The sequence below is a fragment of the Scyliorhinus canicula genome, chromosome 2 (genome assembly GCF_902713615.1).
Source record: "Scyliorhinus canicula chromosome 2, sScyCan1.1, whole genome shotgun sequence".
In the NCBI taxonomy this organism is placed as follows: domain Eukaryota; kingdom Metazoa; phylum Chordata; class Chondrichthyes; order Carcharhiniformes; family Scyliorhinidae; genus Scyliorhinus; species Scyliorhinus canicula.
In genome coordinates, this window is record NC_052147.1 from 263,882,678 (window position 1) to 263,910,345 (window position 27,668).

At 46.2% G+C, this 27,668-nt stretch overlaps 1 protein-coding gene across 1 annotated transcript in view; it reads left to right on the plus strand.

Annotated features, from left to right (window-relative positions):
- The first annotated feature begins 5,045 nt into the window (after positions 1–5,045).
- The window catches only part of clasp1a (cytoplasmic linker associated protein 1a), a 357,689-nt gene continuing 335,066 nt past the window's right edge, over positions 5,046–27,668 (plus strand). The window contains 2 exon segments of the mRNA XM_038790034.1: positions 5,046–5,183; positions 6,759–7,229. Of these exon segments, the coding sequence (XP_038645962.1) occupies positions 7,035–7,229 (195 nt within the window). The 5' untranslated portion in view covers positions 5,046–5,183; positions 6,759–7,034.

The window sequence follows — 27,668 nt, forward strand, 5'->3', positions numbered from 1 at the left end:
TAGGTTTCTTCACAATATTCAGCAGAACATTTAAGCAAAAACTACTTTTTCCTTCTATGTAATTCCCCCACACAGGTGGAAACTGGTTCTTATGTTTGTGCCTTCACCTTTCCCCAGTTAGTATCAGCTGCTCTTAATCACAACTAGAGCATGCACTGAATTGTCACATTAATCTATACTAAGAAATCTAAGAGGGGTTGATGAAGTGAGAGATCTTGATGTACAAATACACAGGTCCCTGAAGGCAGCAGGTCAAGTAGGCAAGGTTGTTAAGAAAGCATATGAAATGCTGTCCTTCATTGGCAGAGGTGTGGAATATAAAAGTAAGGATATTAAGTTGGAATTGGATGAAACACTGGTGAGGCCACAACTGGAGTATTGTGTGCAGTTCTGGTCACCACATTACAGGAAGGACGTTATGGCTCTGGTTTACAAGAATGTTGCCAGGGCGAGAAAAGTGTGGCTGCGAGGAGAGATTGGATAGGTTGGGGTTATTTTCCTTGGAACAAAGAAGGCTGAGGGGTGACTTAATTGAGGTGTAAAAAATTATGAGGGGAAGAGATAGAGTGGACAGGATAAAATTGTTTCCTTTGGTGGAGAATTCTAGAACCAGGGGACATAGATTCAAGATAAGTGGCAGAAGGAGTAGAATGGACATGAGGAAGAACTTTTTTACGCAGAGAGTAGTGGACGTCTGGAATTCGCTGCCCGAGTTGGTGATGGAGGCAGAGACCCTAAACTCTTTTAAAAAGTACCTGGATCTGTACCTTAAGTGCTCTAAGCTACAGGGCTAGGGACCGGGTGCAGGAAGGTGAGATTAGAAAGGGCACCTGGATGTCCTCGAGCTGGCCTGGACAAAATGGACCGAATGGCCTCCTGTGCTGTAACTTTTTATGATTCTATAATTAACACACAAGGGTGTATGAAATTCTGTGGACTTTACGTTGTGGAGTATGTGAGATTAAGGTGAAATAAAATCAATCAGGGATCATAATACTGAGTTCTGAAAATTTTTTTCATGTGGACAGCTGAAGCCAGGATTAGATTTAACTATGATTATCCACTCAACACACGAAATAAGAACAGCAGTGGACCAGACGGCCCTTCAAGACTGTTTCACCATTCAATAAGATCATGACTGATCTTCTGCCTCAAATTCCACCTGCTCCACAAATTCATTGATTCCCTGAAAGACGAACAATCTATCTATCCCAACCTCGAAGAGACTCAATGATGGATATCTGCAAGCCTGTGGTGTAGACATTTTCAAAGATCCACAACCACCTCAACAGAGAAATATCTCCTCTCCCACCATCTCAGTCTGAAGTGATTGACCTCATCCTAATTTGTGCTGCTATGTTCTAGGTTCTTCAGCCAGGTGTAAAGGTTCTGGGGGGTACTGAACTTTCATTTCATGTTTTTGACAAGACACACCTTGGCTGTTAACTGCCTGGCCATTCTCCATGATAACGCCTCTACCACTTGTCAATCAATCAGCACCCTCTTCTCAGTCGGTCATTTCAGTGTAATCAATTAAGAACTCTTTGTTTCTCACAGAATTGTTGCCGCGCAGAAGAAGGCCATTCTGCCCATTGCGTTTGCACCAGCTCTCTGAATGAGAGAGATAAGACTCACCAGTTTATTCCCTAGTTTAGGTAAGATAAATAGGAAATACTCACGAGCCAAAAATCTAACTGCTTCCCTGTGATATCACACTCAATTTTTCTGTCGTGATACGGGCTCTGAACTAATAGACTGGATCTTGGCCTAGTGGCGGCCATGCTGTGTCTCCATAGTCTCTTGCCCACTCTCTCTCGTACATTTCAGCTCTGCAATGTCTCCAAAGTCTCTCGCCCCCTCTCTCACTTCTTGCAGCCCCGCCGTGCTGCCGAAGTGTCTTGCGCTCTCTCTCCCTTCTTTAAGCCGCACTGTGTCTCTTTTTAGCCCTCTCTAGCTCCCAGATCCATGATTCTTCCCAGCATATTTGTCCAAAGCAATCACAGTGTAACAAAAATAGGAAATGCTGGAAAATCTCAGCAAGTCTGATAGCATCTGTGGAGAGGGAGCAGAGCTAACGTTTTGAATTTGGATGGTTCTTCGCCAAAGCTTTGACACAGTTATGCAGACTCGAAATGTTAACTCTGCTCCCTCTCCACAGATACGATCAGACCTGCTGAGATTTTCCAGCATTTTGTGTTTTGGTTTCAGATTCCAGTATCCGCAGTAAATTACTTTGATATTTGCTTTTAATTACAGTGTAAATGTAATTCTCACCGTTCCTACCATAATTATGACAGTTCACAGTCGTATGACGCCCATTCACAGTTTCCATCAGTAGATGATTACGATTGAATAGAATACAATAGAAAAAGTTAAGACAGACAAACGACTGAATAGTTCCAAAAAAGTGATATTGGACTCGAAACGTTAACTGTTTCTCTCTCCACAGATGCTGCCAAATCTGCTGAGCTTTTCCAGCACTTCCTGTTTTTATTTCAGATGACTTAACAGGCTTACAATGTTCTTTATACTTAAGGTCTTTTAGCAATACAGTACAATCAAACACTGTTCTAATTTCCATTTAGTCATTTCATTCTGAATTGTTCTAATGTTTTACTTTTTATCTCGGTCAATGTCTAATTTCATACATGTTATCTCTGATCATCACGTGACATCCTTTATTTGTTTTTTAAAATAAATTTAGAGTACCCAATTATTTTTTCCAATTAAGGGCCAATTTAGATTGGCCAATCTACCTATCCTGCACATCTTTGGGTTGTGGGGGTGAAACCCACGCAGACACGGGGAGAATGTGCAAACTCCACACGGACAATGATCCAGGGTCAGGATTTGAACCCGTGTCCTCAGCGCCGTAGGCAGCAATGCTAACCACTGTGCCACCGTGCTGCCCCGTGACATCCTTTATTTACACCTAACCAAATCATTACCAAAAAATATTTTCAGAGACCAGCTGTTAACTCTTTGCTTACCAAAAGCCCACACAAACATTTATAATGTATAGTACCTAAAAATCATACTGCAAGGAAAAATACATTAAAATGCCATATTTTTTGCACAGGGAAAGCAATGACTCAATGCCTATCCTGTCAAGACCCTTCAAAATTTTGTGTGTTTCAATGCGATCATCTCTCATTCTTCTAAACGCCAGAGAGTATATGTAAAATCTATTCAACCTCTAATCATTAGACAACTCTCTCATTCCAGGAGGCAGGTAATGTAGTGAAATTTGTTGTACTGCCTCCAAGGCAAATATATTCTTTCTTGATTGTTATTTGCAAAAGTATACTGCATTCGTAAAATTTGTAAAAGTACATCCCAACTCATTTCAAATTGAACATGACAGAAAATGGAAAAATCTTTAGCTTTTCCCCATACAGCATGTTCTGCTCTGAGATGCCGCAATACATTGTAAATATGAAGAGCACAACCTTCCTTTGATATGGAGGCCAAAACTGCACTGGGAGGGAAAAGCAGCCCGCCTACCCCTTACCATGAATCCATCCATCACTGCCTTAAAAATATTCAAAGACTCTGCTTCTATCATCTTTTCTGGTAAAGAGTTCCAAAGACCCTCTGAGTCAAAATATTTCACCTCATCTCTGTTTTGTGACCCTTTATTTTATAAACAGAGACCATTAGTTCTGAATTCTCCCACAAGAGGAAACATCCTCTACACATCTACCCTATCAAGACCACTTAGGATTTCATATGTTTCCTCCTGTAACTGCGTTGTTCTCACACCCACAACCTAAAGATATGCAGGGTAGGCGAATTGGCTCCGACCATCAAGACCCACGGTGAGCTCCTGGACATCGTGGATCATTTCTGGTACCTCGAGAGCCCCCACTCGGCGCAAGCAGACATTAACGATGAAATCCAGCATCGACTCCAATGCACCAGTGCAGTCGACAGATGCCTGAGGAACCGAGTGTTTTGAAAGACCAAGCCCTCAAATCCAGCATGAAGCCCCGCCTTTCTGTGTGCATCATAAACACTGACAATGTACAGCAAACACCTCAAATCCCTAGAGAGATATCACCAATGCTGCCTCCGCAAAATCTTGCAAATCCATTTGGTAGGATAGGGGTACCAATGTGAGCCTCCTCTTCCAGGCCAACCTCCTCAGTATCAAGGCACTGGTCACAATCGGCCAGATGTAATAGGTGGGCTACATTGCCCGTATAACCGACTCCCAAAACAAGTGCTCTAACTCTGAGCTCCACAATGGCAAGCAATCACGAGGAGGGCAGAGGAAACGCTACAGGGACACACTGAAATCCTCCCTAGATAAATGAAACATCCCCATCGACATGCAGCAATCGCTTGCCTTCGAACTTAAAATCTCAGAAATCGGAGAAGGATCTCCGAAGGTGTCAATCACCTCGAGCATCACAGGGTGGAGCACACAGATGCCAAGCGTAAACAGCAGAAAGTGCAGAACCCAGAGCGTCCCACCCAGATCATCTAACACCACCTGCCAACGACAGCACGGTGGTTAGCACTGCTGCCTCATGGCGCCGAGGAGCTGGGTTTGATCCTGGCCTCGGGTGACTGTCTGTGTGGCGTTTGCACATTCTCCACGTGTCTGCGTGGGTTTCCTCCGGGTGCTCCGGTTTTCTCCCGCAGTCCAAAGATGTGCAGGTTAGCTGGATTGTCAATGCTAAACTGTCCTTTAGTGTCCAGGGAACGTCCAGGTTAGGTGGCAGTTACAGGGATGAGGGGGTGGGGATCAGTGCTCCTTCTGCACTGTATGGATTAATTCTATGATCCTGTGGTCTTGGTAAAGGAAACTCGAGGTCTCTGCCACCCTAGCTGGGCGCGCGCGCGGATAACGTCGAATGTTCCCTGTGAAGCGGGGACGCGCGCGCAAACCGGGCACGGGCGGGCAGGGCCAGGGAGAGCTGCGGCGCGCCCGCTCGTGTGGCACGGGCGCGCAGGGCCAGGGAGAGCGGCGGCGCGCACGCTAGCGTGGCACGGGCGCGCAGGTCAGGGAGAGCGGCGGCGCGCACGCTCGTGGGGCACGGGCGAAAGAAGCGCGGCGGCGGCGGCGGCTTATGGAAGAGGGGGGTGGGGAAGGAAGGAAGGAAGAAAAGGGGACGGTCAGAGCTTCGGTCCTGACGGGAGGGCCGCACTGCTGGGTGCCGATGGAAATAAAGCAAACGGTATTTTGTTGATGAGGGAGGGGAGGCGGGTGTGAAACGGGCGGAGAATGGGATAGTGAGTGTAAACCGCCGGCGGAGGGATGGGGAGAGAGGGACGATTTTTTTTGGGGGGGGGGGGGGGGGGGGGGTGTGGATATGAAGGAGGGTTTTGTGTTGGGGGGGGGGGGGGGGGGGGGGGGGGGGTTAATAAATGTGAGGATTAATGGCGAGGGTGATCAATGGGTGGGTTTGAGGCCTGCTGGCGGAGGCTTGGCGCCGGCTCCCCTTGGGTTCAGGTCGGGTTCGGCGGCGGCGCGAACTGATTGATTGTATAGTTTGTGGGTGGGGTGGGGGCTCCTTGATGAGGTGTTTTTTTTTGGGGGGGTGCCCGCTGCCCGCTGCCCGCGCTACTGCCGGCAGGAAAACCTTCCTGTCAACTGGAACCAACACCTCATCGTCAACTCCAATCAGCCAGGCTGCCCCCCCCCCCAAAAAAAAATCAGCCAGGCTGTCTCTCTGCTCCCCCCCCCCCAAAAAAAAATCAGCCAGGTTGCCCCCCCCCCCAAAAAAATCAGCTAGGCTGCGAGACACCCCCCTTTCCCCCCAAAATCACCCTCCCCTTCCCCCCCAAATCACCCCCCTTCCCCCCCAAATCACCCCCAAATTACCCCCCCTCCCCCCCCCAAATCACCCCCCCTCCCCCCCCAAATCACCCCCCCTCCCCCCCCAAATCACCCCCCCTCCCCCCAAATCACCCCCCCTTCCCCCCCAAATCACCCCCCCCTTCCCCCCCAAATCACCCCCCCCTTCCCCCCAAATCACCCCCCCCTTCCCCCCCAAATCACCCCCCCTTCCCCCCCAAATCACCCCCCCTTCCCCCCCAAATCACCCCCCCTTCCCGTCATTGCCTTCGTGACCAGCCCTCAATTGGATTCATTTGTTGGGCTCTTAATTCCTATCTAAATCCGATCGTTCAAACCAAATTATTTTAAATTACCCCTCCCCCCCAAAAGATGAAAACAATGCTGGTCTGGGCCGAGTTTTACTTCCTAGACAGTCAGTCCTCTTTCTAGAATAATATTCCTGGGAAGGGGCTTTTCCTACATTTTTAGGCTTTTTTTGGGGGGATGAGGGTTGGGGGGTTGCTTGGGTCCTAATTCCCGTCGTTGGGATCTGGATTTGGCAGGAAGTTTTCGGCGGGGCGGGCGGGGGATGTTGCGCATGTGCAGGAAATGATCCATTATCCTGCAAAAAAAAAGGATCCGAGGTGGACGCAGCGGCTATAAAATCTCGTAAACGACACACGCACACCATATACAACAAAATCACCTTTTAATATCAGTCTCGCTCAATTTGCTGCATTAGTCCATGTTGTGTGTCTGCCTTTGTTGCAGATCAACACCATTGTTGTGTAAAACGTATTGCAGTGCTTAAAAAAATGCTGGGCTAAATCTGTCAGGGCTGTTGTCTATTGGGCCTTGTGGAGCCAACAATCGATTAATGTAACTCAAAGCTGTTCGTTTTTTGCTTGATAATTTTATTTTAATTTTTTTCAAATGTCAGACGTCTAAAGCTTGTAATTATTGTTTTTTTTAGGCTTTCTCTGAATATTGAATTATGAGGCTCTCCTTTGTTGCACCCCCCAGCGTTCCTGGTTTGCTGCTACCTTGTTAGGATTTCTAACGCTCCCCTCTCCATCCAGCTGCTCCCGAAAACACACATGGTGCATTGTTGTCGTTCCCCAGATCGTGTCTGTTCACCAGATCTGCTCAGTAACCTTCAGCAAGAGGATCAGCGACCTCTAGGATAAATATAAAGTAGTTTGTTTTCCAGACCTAGTGCCCTTGTTTCTGCTGTGGCTGCACCGCAAACATGGAGCACTGCATGGAATATTTCTTGGCACAAGTGCTGCAGAAGGATATGGGACGTCGGCTACAAATTGCTCAGGAGCTGATTGAGTACATCACAGATCGCCAGAAGTCCCATGATCTGGAACAGGACCAATCAATGCTTGATCGAATGGTTGATGGCCTTGCTGCTGGTTGGGTAAACTCCAGTAACTTCAAGGTATGCTTGAGTTGAACTAGTTGTGATATGGACATGCCTAGCTTTACCGAACAAAAATAGATTTTTCTGACCAGAGAGACACATTGTCCAAACTCTTGGTATTGCACTCATCAGGGCAAATCCAAGAACGCCAAATTGCAAATGATCACAATTTATATTACAGGAGAAACTGTTGCTGATTGGCTGTGGTGTTGCCATGGAGCAAGCAACAAGGGGAACAATAGGCTCCCCAAACTCCTGGGTAACTTTATTTACAAAAAACTTCTGTGGTATAAATTTATTGTGATTGTTAAATTTCAAACTTTCTTGCATTTGTCCCGATGAGTACAAGATGAAAAGCTGGAAACATGCCTCTCTCTTCAACAATAAAACTTTTATTGCCAACAAAGCCACTATATTGTCATACCAGTTATGTTACTGAATTTGAAATCTTGGACTGATAATCTGAAGAGGTGAATTCAAATCCCACCATGTCAATTATGGTATTTATTTGATATATCTGGAGTAAAAACCTAGTTCAGTAATGATGACCATGAAATTACTGAATTGTCATTAAAAATCCAATTGGTTTATTCCTGTATGTTTGGAGGAAAACCTGCTGTCCTTACCTGGTTAGGCCTATTCAGACTTCAGATCCACAGCAATGTGGTTGACTTCATTGTCCTCTGAATGGCCTCTCCAGCCACTCAGTTAATGCCATCACTTTTAGAGGGCAATTAGGAATGGACGGTAAATGCAGGCCTTGTCAGTCTATTCCCATCCTATTCATGTCACTGTGCGGAGTCTGCACGTCCTCCCCGTGTGTGCGTGGGTTTCCTCCGGGTGCTCCGGTTTCCTCCCACAGTCCAAAGATGTGCGGGTTAGGTGGATTGGCCATGCTAAATTGCCCGTAGTGTCCTATAAAGGGTCAGGTTGGGGGGGGGGGGGGGTGGGGTGGGTAAGGGTGGGGTGGGTAAGGGGGGGTTGGGGTGGGTGGGGGGGGGGGTTGGGGTGGGTGGGGGGGGGTTTGTTGGGTTACGGGTATAGGGTGGATACTTGGGGTTTGAGTAGGGTGATCATTGCTCGGCACAACATCGAGGGCTGAAGGGCCTGTTCTGTGCTGTACTGTTCTATCTATGTTCTATGTATTTGTCAAGACGTCCCTTAAAAGTCACTATTGTATCTGCTTCCAGTACCTCCCGCAGCAGTGAGTACCAGGCTCCCACCACCCTCTGTGTAAATTAAAAACTTGCCTCCTCTCCTCAAAACTTTGTCACTCGCACCTTAAACCTATGCCCCCTAGTAATTTACTCTTCCACCCTGGGAAAAAGCTTTTGACTATCCACTGTCCATGCTCCTCATAATCTTGTAGACTTCTATCAGGTTGTCCCTCAACGTCCGTCGTTCCAAAGAGAACAAACCAAATTTCTCCAAACTCTTGTCAGCTAATGCCCTCCATACCAGGCAACATCCTGATAAATCTTTTCTGTACCCTCTCCAAAGCCTCCACATCCTTCTGGTTGTGTTATGACCAGAATTGAACACAATATTCCAAGTGTTGCCTAACAAAGATTCCATAAAGCTACAACATGACTAGCCAATTTTTAAACTCAAATGCCCTGGCCGATGAAGGCAAGCATGCTTTATGCCTTGTCATGTGAGAGTTCCTTTTAAGAAATGGGTGTTTATAAATGGGTGTGTATTTAAGTATCTGTAGTGAGAGTACCTTAAGAAATGGGTGTTTATTACTGTAGTGATGTCAGAGAGTGGGTGGAGCTGGGCTGTCTGTCAGCTTTTTACTTTCCTTTAGGCTGTTTGCTGCAGGGTATATTTTAGTTTCATTTTCAGAGCTGGATAGCTGCAGTCACAGCCAGAAGGTGTCTCTCTGTAATCTAAAGACTGTAAATTGAGCCTGGTGATTTAAAACTAATAACAGTAGTGACTTTAACCTGATGTGCTTCTGGTAAAGGTGTTTTAAGTCTCATGGATGTTAAAAGGAAAGCTTAAAGGATTACTTAATGTTGTATTCTTTGGGGGTTGTATTTGAATTAATGGTTGCTAAGATGTTCTCTATGTTTTAAAAAGGTTAACTTGAGTTCATAGAATTAACATTGTTTTGCTTTAAAAAAAAATACTTTTCCATTTCTGCTGTACCATAGAGTGTAGAGAGGGCCATGTGCTCCCCATACCACAATCTATTAAAAGTCGTTGGTCAGGTGAACTCCATGATACACTTTGGGGTTCTCTAAACCCTGGCCCATAACACCCTTCTTGACTACCTTCTCCACCTGCGTTGTACCTGTACACCCAGAACCCTCTGCCTATCAAAACTTTTAAGGGTTCTCTCATTTACTGTATATTTCCCACCTGTATTAGACCTTTCAAAATGCATTACCTCACATTTGTTTGGATTAAACTCCATCTGCCACCTCTCCACCCAAGTCTCCATCCAATCTGTATCCCCTGACGGCCCTTATCGCTATCCGCAATTCCACCAACCTTTGTGTCGGCCATATATACATATAAATAACAGCAAGAGTCCCTGAGGGACACCACTAGTCACAGCCCTCCATTCTCAAATGCACCCTTCCACTGCTATCCTGTCTTTGACCGAGCCAGTTCTGTATCCATCTTGCCAGCTCACCTCTGATACTGTGCAACTTCACCTTCTGTACCAGTATGCCATGAGGGATGTGTCAAGGGCTTCACAAAACCATGTTGCCTCTCGCTAATACGTCCACTCACTTCCAAGTGGGATTAAATTCTGTCTTGAAGAATCCTCTCCAATAATTTTCCTACCACTGGCGTAAGGCTCACCACCCTGTTATCCTTGGATTATCCTTGCTATCCTTAAACAAAGGAACAACATTGGCTATTCTCCAAGCCTCTGGAACCTCCCATGTAGCCAGTGAGGATACAAAGATTTCTCTCAAGGCCCCAGCAATTTCCTCCCTTTCCTCCTCTCAGTATTCTGCGGTATAGTTTGGGCAGCACGGTAGCATGGTGGTTAGCATCAATGCTTCACAGCTCCAGGGTCCCAGGTTCGATTCCCAGCTGGGTCACTGTCTGTGCGGAGTCTGCACGTCCTCCCCTTGTGTGCGTGGGTTTCCTCCGGGTGCTCCGGTTTCCTCCCACAGTCCAAAGATGTGCGGGTTAGGTGGATTGGCCAGGCTAAATTGCCCTTAGTGTCCTAAAAAAATAATGTTAATGGGGGTTGTTGGTTTACTGGTATAGGGTGGATACGTGGGCTTGAGTAGGGTGATCATTCTCGGCACAACATTGAGGGCCGAAGGGCTGTACTGTTCTAAAAATTCCATCAGGGTCTGGGGACTTGCCTACCGTAATGTTTTTCAAACCCCCAAATACCTCCTCCTTTTAACATGACCCAAACTATCTACATACCCTGCCCCAGACTTATCATCCCCTAAGTCCTTCTCTTTGGTGAATACAAGTACACATTTAATACCTCACCAATTTCCTCTGGCTCCACCCATAGATTCCCTCTCTTATCATTGAATGGGCCAACCTTCTCCCTGGCTACCCTCTTGTTCTTTATACATGTATTAAAAGCATTGGAATTTCCCTTAATCCTGCTGGCCAATGACTTTTCGTGACTCCTTGCTTAAGCTTCTTTCTACTTTCCTTGTATTCCAAGCTTGCTTTGTATGTTCCCAGCCTTGACAAATGCTTCCTTTTTCGTTTTGACTAGGCTCATAATATCTCTTGTTATCTAAGGTTCTTGAAATTTGCCATATTTATCCTTCACCCTTAAAGGAACGTGCCTGTCTTGAATTCCTATCAACTTACACTTGAAAGCCGGGCGGCATAGTGGCGCAGTGGATAGCACTGCTGCCTACGGCGCTGAGGACCCGGGTTCAATCCTGCCACCGGGTCACTGTCTGTGTGGAGTTTGCACATTCTCCCTGTGTCTGCGTGGGTTTCACCCCCACAACCCAAAGATGTGCACAATACAAGGATTGGCCACACTAAATTACCCTTGATTGGGGAAAAAAATAATAATTGGGTACTCTAAATTTTAAAAAAAACTTGCACTTGAAAGCCTCCCACATGCTAGATGTTGACTTGGCCTGAAACATCTGCCCCCAATCTACACTTATCTTTATCCATCAGTACGATACTGAATTGTGGTCACTGTTCCCGAACTGCTCGCGCACTGAAACGATGACCACCTGGCTGGGCTCATTCCCCAATACTAGGTCCAGTATGGTCCCATCCTTAATTATTTCTGAAATCCTCAATTATATTCTGTAAGCCTTTTGTTTCTCATGAAAATGACTGCGATCCTTCAGGACTATCATAGTTAAGTGTGGGACACAATAGCTCACACTGCTGTCTCACAGTGCTGAGGATCCGGCTTTCATACCAGCCCTGGGTCACTGAACGTATGGAGTTTGCACAGTCTGCCTGGGTCTCATCCTCACAACCCAAAATATATGTGGGGTAGGTGGATTGGCCATGCTAAATTGCCCTTAGTGTCCAAAATTGCCCTTAGTGTTGGGTGGAGTTACTGGGTTATGGGGATAGGGTGGAGGTGTTGACCTCGGGTAGGGTGCTCTTTCCAAGAGCTGGTGCAGACTCGATGGGCCGGGTGGCCTCCTTCTGCACTGTAAATTCTATGATTAGAGGGTCCAAAAAATGTTCATTAGGCTGATTTCGGGGATGGGGACATTGTTGTCTGATGAGGAGAAATGGAGCAGACTAGGCCTATATTCCCCAGAGTTCAGAAGGACAGGAGATCATCTCTGAAGTATATACAAGTTTTTCTAAATTTAGAGTACCCAATTCATTTTTTTTCTAATTAAGGGGCAATTTAGCGTGGCCAATCCACCTATCCAGCACATCTTTTGGGTTGTGGGGGCGAAACCCACACTAACACGGGGAGAATGTGCAAACTCCACACGGACAGTGACCCAGAGCAGGGATCGAATCTGGGACCTCAGTGCTGTGAGGCAGCAGAGCTACCCCACTGTGCTGCCCCTTACTCTTTTTAAGGGGCTTGATGGGATAGATGCTGGGAAGATGTTGAGCTGGGGTTGTAGTCTCAGGAGATAAGAAATTGGCCACTTCGCACTGTGATGTGTGTGTAAATGTATCCAAATTATTACAAGTTTGTGCACATTTCAATCAAAAATAAACGGGCAGCATGGTAGCATTGTGGATAGCACAATCGCTTCACAGCTCCAGGGTCCCAGGTTCGATTCCGGCTTTGGTCACTGTCTGTGCGGTGTTTGCACATCTTCCCCGTGTGTGCGTGGGTTTCCTCCGGTTTTCTCCCACAGTCCAAAGATGTGCGGGTTAGGTGGTTTGGCCATGATAAATTGCTCTTAGTGTCCAAAATGCCCTTAGTGTTAGGTGGGGTTACTGAGCTATGGGGATAAGGTGGAGGTGTTGACCTTGGGTAGGGGGTAGGGTGCTCTTTCCAAGAGCCGGTGCAGACTCGATGGGCCAAATGGCCTCCTTCTGCACTGTAAATTCTATGTAAAATGTTACATTTTATTTTCATTTGTTCCCCTCTTATCCTGAAAGTTGTTTTCACCCCAAGACCAGAAGAGATAGGAGCAGAATTAGGCCAACTCGGCCCACCGAGTCTGCTCCGTCATTTAATCATGGCTGATATTTTTCTCATCCCCATTCTCCTGCCTTTTCCCCATAACCCCTGATCAAGTGACAGTTCTTCATGAAGGCTGCTCATCCCAATGCTATCAACATCTTCCCCAATGCCCATGTGTACTTGCAGCTGAGGTCGCTGTACAGTGATTTTAACTGTTCATACATTTCACATTTACTATCCCAAAGCAACAGCCGTACTCCTTTCCTGCAATTGGCTGCCTCAATGTGGAAGCATCTTGGACCAGGAATGTACCAGCTGATGAGACATGGCCAACCAGATTCATGAAAACAAAATACAATTTAACAGACCAATTAATCGAGTCTTAGAATATTTCTTTTAACCGTAAGAAATTTGTCCATCATGTTTATTGGGAAGGGGATGTTTGACAATAGATAATTTACAAATATTTAATTTTAGCGACTTGAATGGTTATATATTTGCAATCAGCCATAACTGTCAATGATTTTTATGAGCCATAAAGCTCAGTTCATCCAAAACTTTGCTGCCCAGATCCTGCTCCACTCAAATTATGACCTAGGTTGTTCCTAATCCCCTGACATGTCCAATTTAAAATTCTTCTCCATGTGTTCAGCTTTGTGGAGTTTTCCCTTGTGAAGTTTGACTTAGAACATAGAACAGTACAGCACAGAACAGGCCCTTCGGCCCTTGATGTTGTGCCGAACAATGATCACCCTACTTAAACCCACGTAACCCGTATACCCGTAACCCAACAATCCCCCCATTAACCTTACACTACGGGCAATTTAGCATGGCCAATCCACCTAACCCGCACATCTTTGGACTGTGGGAGGAAACCGGAGCACCCGGAGGAAACCCACGCACACACGGGGAGGACGTGCAGACTCCACACAGACAGTGACCCAGCCGGGAATCGAACCTGGGACCCTGGAGCTGTGAAGCATTGATGCTAACCACCATGCTACCGTGAGGCCGTACCGACTTGTGTTGGTTATTTCTCCTTTGGGGCATGCATTAGTATTTTTATAAAACATTTCCATTATTAAGTTCATTTAAAGGAAAATAAAACTTGGGCTGTTACAGCCTTTCTTTGAAAATTGTCAGGAAACACAGACTAGACACCTAAAGTAGGAGCATCAATGTATTTCCAATGGGGAGCTGTGTTTGCAGAGAATATGATATCCCAGACCTGCCCTTCATTACACCAGAACCTATTGTGGAAGTGTTGGCTACATGGATAACAAAGCTCCAAGTGTCCACACTTGCATGTAAAACCCTGTGAATGTTCCATAAGTATTATTAAGTCCTCTACGTTGGGGAGACTTAACGCAGACTGGGTGACTGCTTTGCGAAACACCTTTGTTCAGGCTGCAAGCGCAACTGAGCTTGTGGTTTCTTGCCACTTTAATTCACCATCATGCTCTTGCCCTCACGTTTCTGTCCTCTGGCTGCTACCATGTTCAGCTTAATGCAAGTTTGAGGAATAGCTCCTTCTTCCGATTAGCAACTTTACATCCCCTCTGGACTCAACATTGAGGTCAAGAATTTTAGACTATGAACCCATTCAGATTTTGTTTTTTATTATCATGTGCTGGTTTGAATCATGTTTTTCACTTTTGTGCTTTTGTACAGAGCTGTTCATTATTCTAACCTATTTAAACTTGCTCTGGACAAATGATTAGTCCCTTGCTACAACCATTACCAGTCCTTTTGCCTTTTATTCCATTGCATCTTTGTCATTTAGTCTCTCCTGTCATCTCCCCCATCCCAGACATCTTTTTTAAAAATATAACTCATTCCCCTCCTTTCTATAGTTGAAAACAGATTTGCATTTCTATCGTCATTCAGCTCTCAAGAAGTCATGTTCAACTAAAAATATTAACTCTTTCTCTGTTCAAAAATGTGCCAGACCAGCTGAGCATTTCCAGCACTTTGTTTTTATTTCCAGTTTCCAGCATACAAAATGTATTTTTCTGTGAAGGCCTGTCCTTCATCTGAAATATGCTTTTTCCAATTTAATTTTCAAAAATGTGTAATACATAGAAAGTTGTGGGTTTCCATAAATCATATTCCTGACACCTTTTTTTAATTCTTCCAATTCTCTGTTCTTGAAGTACACCTACTACATTAGAATTTCCCAGGAAATGCACACAGTCTGCTATTCTGGCGCACTGACTGTTCATTGTGTCTGAGGGCAGTGACAGTAGGCTTTTTGAGTATAGTGACATCACCGATAAACTCCTGTTCACAAATCATCTGTGCATTTTTACAGATGGATTAAAGGGTAGCAAGCATAGATAGGTTCTTGATTAAGGGGATCAGGGGTTATGGGGAGAAGGAAGGAGAATTGAGATGAGAAAATATCAGCCATGATTGAATGGCAGAGCCGACTTGATGGGCCAAGTGGCCTAATTCTGCTCCTATGTCTTATGGTCTAAGCAGCATTCGGGAGTCTGGCTAAGATTTTTACCTCTTGTTCTTTCCTACCTGGGAATCTCTTGAGGCAACCTGGGTTACTCAACTTCTGCCTTGGCTGTAATTGTCAGTTTAAACATAATGATTTGTTATGAGTGCCAATCCCACAGAACTATTCAGGGAGTGTGTGTAAATGAAATTTTAGTGGTCACAGATTTTCCTTCATGGGCTGCTTACCAAAGTAATATCCCTTTGGTCTAGATGTGTGTTTGGCCACTTTATCATTTGTAATGTACATTTCAGTTATCCCTATAATTCCTCTTGGAACTCTGTTTCAAGGTCCATGTATCGTTTCTCTTTATTTTCCCTTCCCAAAGCAAAAGTCTGTTCGATTTTTTTTCAGACTATTTTCCTTGGAGCAAAGAAGGCTGAGAGGAGACTTGATAGATGTATTCAAGATTCTGGAGGGTATGGACAGGATAGATAAAACCTGTTTTCAAGAGAGCATCCAGAATGAGAGGGAGCAGATCAGAAAAATAGGCAAAAAGAATATAACTGATGCGAGGAAAAGATTTTTCACCCAGTGAGTGGTTGGATGCTGGAACAAACTTCTTGAGAGGGTGGAGGCAAATTTGATTGAGGTATTGAAAAGGGAATTGGATTGCTGTCTGAAAAGTAAGATTGTGCAAGGTTACGGGGATAAGGTAGGGGAGTAGGACCAGGTAGAATGCTCTTTCAGAGAGCTAGTGCAAGCCCGATGGACCAAATAGCCTCATGAACTGTAAGGATACTGTGATTGTAAATATGCTATAATCCAAATGCACAGCATGAACCTGAGATTCATATGGATCATCATTGCCTCTGCATTGCTAAACAGCTTGTCCAACATCCAATCTTGGATGATCCATATTTTCCTCTTGCTAATAATAGGAAGACTCGAGCAATAATTTTTAGCCCCTGTTATCTACCTTCATTTCCAATTTCATCTCTACTTGACCACTCTCAGGTTGAGGGTAACTGTTTTGCACCTTGGTTCCCTATTTGACTTCTAGCTGTCTTGCATCCAAGGGCAGGAGGAATTCTCTGGCCTCCCAGCCACGTGTTTCCTGGTGGCGGGAGGCGGTGTGCAGTTCGATGGTGGTGGGAATATCTGCTTCCACTGCTGTTAACAGGAATTCTGATTGAAGTCACCCCATGCTGCCGGGAAACCAGCGGGTGGGGGTGTGCTGCCAGTGGGACCAGTGAATCCCGCAGCCGGAGAATTCTGGCCAATAGCTACTTCATTATAAAGAATGTCCGCTTCCATATCTAATATTGCCTACCTTTGTTTCCTCTCATTGAGTCTGCAACTGAAACTCTCATCTATGCTTTGACATTTACAAACTTTAACTAATCCATTGCATTCCTGGCTGACTCCCTTATCACCACCACCAACTTCAGCTTATCTTAAACTCAACACATTTCCTGTCGCATTCACCCAGCATCTCAATGTTTTATGACCCTTTACAAATTGCAACCATGCAAGTTCCTTTATGGCTTGCCCGTTGTCTATTGCTGACCTTCTGTGCCCGACAAAATCTTTGGAGCATACTTGTTCTAATTCTGGTCATTTCAGTGTGTCTCTCCCCTAACCGCTTTCACTGACCATTGAAAGCCATGCATTTAACTCTCCAGGTAATTAACTCTGGAATTCCCTCCCGAAATTTTTCTGCCTTTCCACTTCGTCTCACCCACTGATATCTCATTCTTTGGTGTGATGTCATTTTTATCTGTTTACAATATGTTTAGCAGAAGTGGGGATGTTGCGGATGATTGCATAGCACAATGTTCAGCACCATTTGCGATTCCTCGATAATGAAGCAGTCCATGTCCAAATGCAGCCAGACCTGGACAATGTCCAGGCTTGGGCTGACAAGTGGCAAGTTACATTTGTGCCACCCAAGTGGCAGGTAATGACCATCTCCTACAAAAGAGGATCTAACCATCGCCCCATGACATTCAACGGCATTACCATTGCTGGTTTAGCACAGTGGGCTAAATGGCTGGCTTGTAATGCAGAACAAGGCCAGCAGCGCGGGTTCAATTCCCGTACCGGCCTCCCTGAACAGGCGTGGAATGTGGCGACCCCCCCCAAAAGCCTGTCCGTCATCTACAAGGCACCAGTCAGGAGTGTAATGGAATATTCTCCACTTGCCTGGATGCGTGCAACTTCAACAGCACTCAAAAAGCGCGATAGCATCCAGGGCAAAGCAGCCCACTTGATTGCCTATCCTTTCACAAACATTGAAACCCTAGATTACTGACCGAACAGTGCCAGCTTTGTGTACCATCTACACGATGCACTGCAGTAACTCACCAAGGTTCCTTAAACAGCACCTTCCAAACCCATGACGACTACCACCTAGAAGAACAAGATCAGCAGATACCTGGGAACCCCTACACCTGGAGGGTCCTCTCCAAACTACTCACCACCCTGACTTGGAAATATATCGCCGTTCCTTCACTGTTACTGGGGCAACATCCTGGAACTCCCTCCCGAACAGAACAGTAGGTGTTCCTACACTTAGAGGACTGCAGCGGTACAAGAAGGCAACTGACCACCACCTTCTGAAGGGCAACTGGGATGGGCAATAAATGTTGGCTTAACCAGCAATGCCCTATCCCGTAAATTAATTTTAAAAAAACTTGGGTGAAAGGTGCTAAATCAATGCGAAAGGTGCTAAATCAATGCAAAATGCGTTTAACTTTCAAGAAATTTGATCATTGTCTGCTAAATGTGATCCTGAGCCATGGATAAAGGTGATTTCACCTTTGGCTCGAATCTGAGTTAACATATCCTAGTTGGGATTAAGGAGGAGAAAATGTGGAATGTTTTTTGTTCCTGACTGCAGTGTGCATTGAATCCTGCTGCAAAGAGCAGGAGTATGAATATTGAGTGAAGATCAGAGAGTGGGAATAGATTGAACCTGCATATGAAACCCTCTGGTAAAATAGCCATTCAATATTTACAATCTAGCCTCCAGCGTGAAGAACAGTTAGTTGGACAGAGTCCCTAGGGTTTGTTGAAGCATACTTATGAGCCTACACCTTTTGGGCAAAAGATAACAAAACCAATCTTAATTTTTTTTTTAAATGTTTGAATAGAACCAGGTGTACATTTATTTCTTTGTTCCAAATAGTAATGTTTCTTTCTGTCTGTAAAATGTCCTTGTAACAAATGCTGTGCTTGTGAAGAACTCTTCATTGTGGGGCAGGAGAACTTTGTCAGTTTTAATCCCCCACGGTTGATTCTCTGTTGTCTAGGGTAGACGTGCTGTGGAGTCTAATGTTAAATTTGTGATATTTTGAGGAGACTAATGTTATAGTGGGAGTTGCCTTCGTAATGGAAGTCAGTGGAGTAAATGTGGTGTTTTCTAAGGCTTGAAGTGGAATGTTTTAAAATATGTACACGAGTTGAATGCCATTGTTTGAATTTCTTTAGGTCATGTTTGTAATTTTTCCCCACCCTACTTTTAAAATGATCCCACTCACTGCCGGATTTTCAGAAGGATAATCTGAATGTAAATGACCAGCAGCAGAGATCAGTAGTCTCGGGAATTTTCTCCCCTCCTTAATTTGGCTTAGACTGAAAGTTGGGTAAAGTAATGGTTGAACCTACAATCATATCAACTCAATGGATCTGATCATTAATGATTTTTCATATTTGCAGGTATAATAGCAAGTTTGTATTTATCTTTTGAGTATCTGGAGTTAAAGGATAACTATGATAAATAATAACGGAAGTAGGTCCGCGGTATCTGGAGTTCAGGAACTATCACTTGCACCGTATGTTGTTTGACATGCAAGTAGTCCTGGGAGTCTGGGAAAGGTGTCCTCAGTGAATGTCACAGAGAAGCAGTCTGGGAATGGTGGCCTCGCAGTCAGCGTCACAGTGAAGCAGTCTGGGGATAGTGTAGATGCATTAATGTCATTCAAAAGGCATCTTGACAAATACATGGATAGGATGGGTATAGAGGGATATGGCACTTGGAAGTACTGGGAGTTTTGGCCAAGGGTGGTATGACGGGTGCAGACTTGGAGGGCGGAAGTACCTGTTCCTGTGCTGTATCGTTCTTTGTTCTTTGTTCCTGTGTTGTAGCTTCACTAGGTTGACACTTCATCTTTCGGTATGCCTGGTGCTGCTCCTGACATGCCCTCTTGCACTCTTCGTTGAACCAGGGTTAATCCCTGGCTTGGTTCGTAATGGTAGAGTGGGGGATATACAGGCCATGAGGTTATGGTTTGTGGCTGAGTGCAATGCTGCTGCTGATGGCCTACATGTCTCATGGGTGCCCAGTCTTTGAGTTGTTAGATCTGTTCTGAATTAGGGGCAGCACGGTAGCATTGTGGATAGCACAATCGCTTCACAGCTCCAGGGTCCCAGGTTCAATTCGGGCTTGGATCACTGTCTGTGCGGAGTCTGCACATCCTCCCTGTGTGTGTGTGGGTTTTCTCCGGGTGCTCCGGTTTCCTCCCACAGTCCAAAGATGTGCAGGTTAGGTGGATTGGCCATGATAAATTGCCCTTAGTGTCCAAAATTGCCTTTAGTGTTGGGTGGGGTTACTGGGTTATGGGGATAGGGTGGAGATAGGGTTGACTTTGGGTAGGGTGCTCTTTCCAGGAGCCGGTGCAGACTCGATGGGCCGAATGGCCTCCTTCTGCACTGTAAATTCTATGAAACTAATTAAACAATCCCATTTAGCATGATGGTAGTGCCACATAACATGATGATGGGTATCCTCAATGTAAGAAGGGACTTCATCTCCATACGGACTGTGTGCTGATCACTCCTGCTGATACAGTCGTGGGCAGAAGCATCTGTGGCAGGCAGGCGAGAATGAGGTCCAGTATGTTTCCCCCTCCTGTTTGTTCCCTCACCACCTGTAGCAGACCCAGTATAGCAGTTATGTCCTTTAGGACTCCATAAGTCCGTAAGACATAGGAACAGAATTAGACCATTCAGCCCATCGAGTCTGCTCCGCCATTCAATCATGGCTGATATTTTTCTCATCTCCATAACTCCTGATCCCCTTATTAATCAAGCGATCCCTTTTATGAATCAACTCGGCCAACAGTGGTGCTTCCAAGCCACTCGTGGCGATGGACATTGAAGTTCCCCACCCAGAATACATTCTGTGCCCTTGCCACTCTCAGTGCTTCCTCCAAGTCATGTTCAAAATGGAGGAGTATTGATTCATCAGCTGACTGTGTACAGTACATGGTAATCAGCAGGAGGTTTCTTTGCCCATGTTTGACCTTAAGCTTTTTAGATCCCATGGAGTCCGGAGTCAATCTGGAGGAATCTCAGGGAAGGACCCTTCTGCCTGTGTACCACTGTGCTGCCACCTCTGCTGGATCTGTCCTGCTTGTGGCACAGGACATACTCTGGGATGGTGATAGTGCTACCTGGGACGCTATCTGAAAGGTATCTTTTCTTTTTTTAAATAAATTTAGAATACCCAATTCATTTTTTCCAATTAAGGGGCAATTTAGCGAGGCCAATCCACCTAGCCTCCACATCTTTGGGTTGTGGGGGCGGAACCCACGCAAACACGGGGAGAATGTGCAAACTCCACACAGACTGTGACCCAGAGCCGGGATCGAACCTGGGACCGCGGTGCCGTGAGGCAGCAGGGCTAAGCCACTGCGCCACCATGCTGCCCTACTATCTGAAAGGTATGATTCTGTGAGGATGACTATGTCACAATGTTGCTTGACTAGTCGGTACGACAGCCCTCCCAATTTTGGCACAAGCCTCCAGATGTTAGTAAGGAGAACTTTGCATGGTTGACATGGCTGAGTTTGCCTTTGTCGTTTCTAGTGCCTAGGTTGACGCTTTGTGGTCCGTCCGATTTCTTTCCTTTTCATTGACTTTGTAGTGGTTTGATACAATGGAATGGCTTGCTAGCAACTTAAGAGTCAACCACATTGCTGTGCATCTCGAGTCACATGTAGGCCAGACCAGGTGAGGACTACAGTTTTCCTTCCTTAACCGCCCCCCCACACTTGCCTGTCGCGTGCTGTTCACGCCTGCAGCGACAAGGTGTGGTTGCCGCCGGCGTGAACCCGTCGGGGTTGTCAGGCCGCTCGGCCCAGAGTCGCCGGAACAAACGGCGAGCTGCGATTCTCCGAGCGGCATGTCGCAAAACGCGACACGCCATTTTGGGGGGGGTTGGGAGAATCGCGGGGGGTGCCAGGGCGGCGTGGCGTGATTCGCCTGGCCCTCGCGCGATTCTCCCACCCGGCGTGGGGAGTGGAGAATCGCGCCCCTTACCTTTTTGTCAATGTGCATAAATCCATTAGCTTTAGAAAGTACAGACACTCAGATCCAACTAAAATATTACAGAGTAGGTGTATTGCAGTGACAAAGTACTGGAGGACTGGGTGTGAGCTGGCACATGCCCTACCCCTCAGCAATGTAAATTTAAAGGAAGTGCCAACCCCAAACTATTCATGCAGTGCCTGGGAACCTACTTTATATCTGTCCTGGTTTAACCAACCTGTTTTATATGCTGATGATCAGCAAAAAAGGGGAAATAAAATGTGAAATTGCTCTTAATCAGGGGCTTATTCAGTCAGAAGCAGGCTGTCTGTCAATATTCGCCGACAAGGCTTCTATGTGATAAATGGGTTTTTCACAGTTCTTTTACCCTCCTCCCACTTGCAGCCATGGCGCCCAGGCTCCATTGTAAATACATGCACTAATTCGCACCCGTGTGATTTCTATCTGAGAAGGGTGGAGCATCACTAAAGGGCGGAGCATACCATGCCCAACCCGCTAAGTATATTTAAACACATGCAAATACCGATTTTGCATGGCCCTGCCGGAATAGAGGGCAAACTTTGTTTTTTGCCACCAGGGAGGGACCACAGCATGACGCCAGGATCGGCGCTGGGTACAAACCTTTATTTTTGCATGACACCTGATTCTCCGCCTGACCGCAATTATTGTTTCCCGCGTCGCAACGTGGAGAATCCAGCCCAATATCTATTGGGTTCTTTGAAGAATTGAAGCAAGGCTTTTTATCATGGCTGATGATTTGGAGGGAATTGTAGATTTTACTGAGTGTGTGCAATGTGAAGAAACTTGAGTGGATTGTGAGTGGAGGATGTCATTGATTTTAAGGTAAGCAAGCCCTGGGTGATTGATGTAAATCTATTTACATTTAAAAAGAAAAAAAAAAGAATTTTTTTTTTTAGAGTACCCAATTCATTTTTTCCAATTAAGGGGCAATTTAGCTTGGCCAATCCACCTACCCCGCACATCTTTGGGTTTTGGGGGTGAAACCCACGCAAACACGGGGAGAACGTGCAAACTCCACACGGACAGTGACCCAGAGCCGGGATCGAACCTGGGACCTCGGCGCCGTGAGGCAACAGGGCTAACCCACTGCGCCACCGTTTACATAGATACATAGATGATAGGAGCAGGAGGAGGCCTTTTGGCCCTTTGAGCCTGCTCCGCCATTCATCACGATCATGGCTGATCATCAATCGCCTAATCCTGCTTTCTCCCCATAGCCTTTGATCCCATTCCCCCAAGTGCTATATCCAGCTGCCTCTTGAATATATTCAAAGTTTTAGCATTAACTACGTCCTGTAGTAATGAATTCCACAAGCTCGCCACTCTTTTTCTGTGAAGAAATGTCTCCTTATCTCTGTCCGAAATGGTTTACCCTGAATCCTCAGGCTGTGACCCCTGGTTCTGGACACACCCATCATTGGTAGCATTTTCTCTGCATCTACCCTGTCTAGTTCTGTTAGAATTTTAGAAGTTTTTATGAGATCCCCACTCATTCTTCTGAACTCCAGTGAGAACAATCCCAACCTAATCAATCTCTCCTCGTATGACAATCCCCCCCATCCCTGGAATCAGTCTGGTAAATCTTCGCTGGACTCCCTCGAGAGCAAGAACATCCCTCCTCAGAGGAGACCAAAACTGCACACAATACTCCCAAGTGTGGCCTCACCAAGGCCCTGTAAATTGCAGCAACACATGAAAGTGAAATGAAAATCGCTTATTGTCACGAGTAGGCTTCAATGAAGTTACTGTGAAAAGCCCCTAGTCGCCACATTCCGGTGCCTGTCCGGGGAGGCTGGTATCCCTGCTTCTATACACAAACCTCTTGTAATGAAGGCCAACATACCATTTGCCTTCTTTACTGCCTGCTGCACCTGCATGCTTACCTTCAGTGAATGGTGCACAAGGACACCTAGGTCCCGCTGCACACTCCTCTCTCCCAATTTACAACCATTCAGGTAGTAATCTGCCTTCCTGTTTTTGCTTCCAAAATGAATAACCTCACACTTATCCAAATTATACTGCACCTGCCATTGGTTTGCCCACTCACCCAACCTGTCCAGATCTTGCTGTAGGAGCCCTGCATCCTATTCACAATTCACCCTCCTACCTAATTTGGTATCCTCTGCAAACTTTGAAGTGTTACATTTGTTCCCTCATCCAAATCATTAATATATATTGTGAATAGCTCGGGTCGCAGCACCGATCCCTGTGGTACCCCACTGGTTACTGCCTCCCAATTTGAAAAGGACCCATTAATCCCTATTTGTTTCCTCTCTGCCAACAAGTTTTCTATCCACCTCAATACATTTCCCCCCAATCCCATGCGCTTTAATTTTGCACAATAATCTCTTGTGCGGGACTTTGTCAAACGCCTTCTGAAAGTCCAAATATACTATATCAACTGGCTCCCCCTTGTCCACTGCACTGGTTACCTCTTCAAAGAATTCCTACAGATTTGTCAAGCATGATTTTCCCTTCATAAATCCATGCTGACTCTGACTGATCCTGCCACTGCTTTCTAAATGTTCCGCTATAAAGTCCTTGATAATGGATTCAAGCATTTTCCCCACTACCGATGTTAGGCTTACTTTCTATAATTCCCTGCTTTCTCTCTACCTCCCTTTTTGAATATCGGAGTGACGTTAGCTACCCTCCAATCTGCAGGGACAGATCTATGTATCTATTTATTTTTTAGTAATTGTTTACATCACCAGATAAGCAAAACAAATTATTGAATTTTATTGATGGAGGAAGCTGGGTCGATTTGGTGAGAAGTTTTGTCAGCCTGCAAGAGTTGGGATCTCAGCTGTTTTGGAGGGGGTGCACAGTGCCAACGCAGCAGATCAACCACCAACTGAATGCAGGCAACCTCTCGACGGCAGGGGGAGGTATTTTCTTTAATTTAAAGTGGAGCTTGTGGGCAGGGAAGATAACCTCTGTGGTCCCAGCGATTTGCTCAGAGGGCTTTTTGCTCAGAGGGCTTCCCACTCCAAGTTAATTGTAAGCTGCCTACCTGTTATGGACTCCAGGACCCCCTGCTTCCCACTGCTGTTTGTGACACTGCTGAGATGTCAGCTCTCTGATAGGGTTGGCAGCTCTTGGGGGCAGAGTTCATGTTGAACTGGATGGCATCCCCGTGGCAGCTAGTTAACAAGCTATTGCATGTAAAGTTTTTAAAAGAAATTCCAATTAAAGGGCAATTTAGCATGGTCAATCCACCTACTCTGCGCAGCTTTGGGTTGTGGGGGTGAGACCCACGCAGACATGGGTAGAATGTGCAAACTCCACATCAACAGTGGGCTGTGATCGAACCTGGTTCCTCGGCGCCCTGAGGCCACCCTGCTGCATGTAAAGTTGAGAAGAGTTGCTGTCATGCATTTCTGGCTGTTGTTGGGACTTTGACCTCACTGGGAAAGTTCTGCCCTTGGATTCAGACACATTATGAATATACTAAAAAAATTATTTTTGCTGGAATTATGGCAGAAGGGATAGAAAGAGACCATCAATTATGTTGGAGCACAAGAATGCAGAAATTTTTTTTATTAATCCCTTTGAAAACAGCTTGCGTTTTGCAGGTAAAATCAATATTCAAGATTAAATTATGCGAGTTTTGCACAATACTGTGTGCTATTACTCCCACAATCGATGATGATTTGCTTTTGTTTCAGTTCGCTAAGTTCTGCAATGGCTAATAAGTCCAATCGTGATATACAGACTCAGCCATATATGGGCTAGGACAGGTGGTGCTTGTGCTTGAAGGGTTAGGTAGATGATTGTTTAGAAGTTTGTGGGCACCCTCCGATGCCTCAACCATAGCTCTACATATTCTGGACAAATGCACGTTGTGAATGAAGTTTCTCGATTGTGTTTGGTGCTTTCCTGAATTTTGGAACAAGCCAAGGTGTTTCATGAGTCAGCAGGTATTGTTGACCTCTTCAGGGATGCTTTGAAGACATGCCTAAAGTGTTTATGTTGTCCTTCTGGGTGTCCCTTGCCATGACCGAGTTCTAAGTAGAGCAATTGCTTCAGGAGTCTGGTGTCAGCCATATGAACCACAGTGGAGTTCTTTGAGTGATAAGCACCTTGATGCGAAGCATGTTGGGAGAGAGGTTGGACTATTTTTCTTACATGGAGGATCTTGGGAAGGCATCGCTGGTGGTACTTCTCCAACATTGGAGATGTACTCACACTACATCCTAAAAGATTGACTTTTTGTTGAAAAATGTGTTGTGTCCCCAAATTCTGTTGATAATCACAGTCATCAAACAAGTTTCTGTTTCAAGCTAACATTTCATTCTGACACTGTAGTAACTCAAATCCTTAACAAAGCTTAACAGCTGTGGGTGGAATACATCCTCTTTTTTAAAAAAAATATTTTTTATTGGAATTTTTTGAAAAATATATATCAACAAAACAATAATAACAATAATAGTAATAAACACCCCCCGGCACCCGTAACAACGCATATAACAAACCCCCCCAAACCCAATAAACAACAGAATAAATTCACAATAAGCAAATTAACTTAAACACTATCCCCCTAAAACCCCCCCTCCCCCGCGGGTTGCTGCTGCTGCTGACCGAGTACCTTATCATTGAGCCAGAAAGTCGAGGAAAGGCTGCCACCTCCTAAAGAACCCTTGTACCGACCCCCTCAGGGCGAATTTGACCCTCTCCAGCTGAATGAATCCCGCCATGTCGTTAATCCAGGTCTCCACGCTCGGAGGTCTCGCATCTTTCCACTGCAGCAAGATCCTCCGCCGGGCTACTAGGGACGCAAAGGCCAAGACATCAGCCTCTTTCGCCTCCTGCACTCCCGGCTCCACCCCGACCCCAAATATCGCGAGTCCCCAGTCTGGTTTGACCCTGGATCCCACCACCCTCGCCACCGTCCTTGCCACCCCCTTCCAGAACTCCTCCAGTGCCGGGCATGCCCAGAACATATGGGCATGGTTCGCTGGACTCCCCGAACACCTGACACACCTGTCTTCGCCCCCAAAGAACCTACTCATTCTAGATCCGGACATGTGGGCCCGGTGCAGCACCTTGAACTGGATGAGACTAAGCCTCGCACATGAAGAGGAGGAGTTCACCCTCTCCAGGGCGTCCGCCCATGTCCCCTCCTCAATCTGCTCCCCCTGTTCCATCTCCCACTTAGCCTTCAGCTCCTCTACCGACGCCTCCCCCACCTCCTGCATTACCTGGTAGATGTCAGACACCTTCCCATCCCTGACCCACACCCCCGAAAGCACCCTATCCCTTACCCCCGGCGGGGGCAACAAAGGGAACCCCTCCACCTGTCGCCTAGCAAACGCCTTGACCTGAAGGTACCTGAACATATTCCCCGGGGGGAGCTCAAACTTCTCCTCCAGTTCACCAAGGCTCGCAAACCTCCTGTCGATAAACAGGTCTCCCAACTTCCTAATGCCCGCCCTGTGCCACCCCACGAACCCACCATCCATGTTCCCTGGGACAAACCGGTGGTTCCCCCGCAGCGGGGCCTCCACTGAGCCCCCCACTTCCCCCCCCTGTGTCGCCTCCACTGCCTCCACTTGAGGGTAGCCACCACCACCGGGCTCGTAGTGTACCTCGTTGGAGGGAGCGGCAGCGGCGCCGTTACCAGTGCCTTCAGGCTCGTGTCTCCACAGGACGCTATCTCCATCCGTTTCCATGCTGCCCCCTCCCCATCCATTACCCACTTACGTACCATAGAGACGTTAGCCGCCCAATAGTACCCAGAGAGGTTGGGCGGCGCCAGCCCCCCTCTATCCCTGCCCCATTCCAAAAAGACCCTCCTTACCCTCGGCGTCCCGTGCGCCCAAACAAATCCCAGAATGCCGCTGTTCACCTTCCTAAAAAAGGCCCTCGGAACAAAAATGGGGAGGCACTGAAACATAGAACATAGAACAATACAGCGCAGTACAGGCCCTTCGGCCCTCGATGTTGCACCGACATGGAAAAAAAAACTAAAGGCCATCTAACCTACACTATGCCCTTATCATCCATATGCTTATCCAATAAACTTTTAAATGCCCTCAATGTTGGCGAGTTCACTACTGTTGTAGGTAGGGCATTCCACGGCCTCACCACT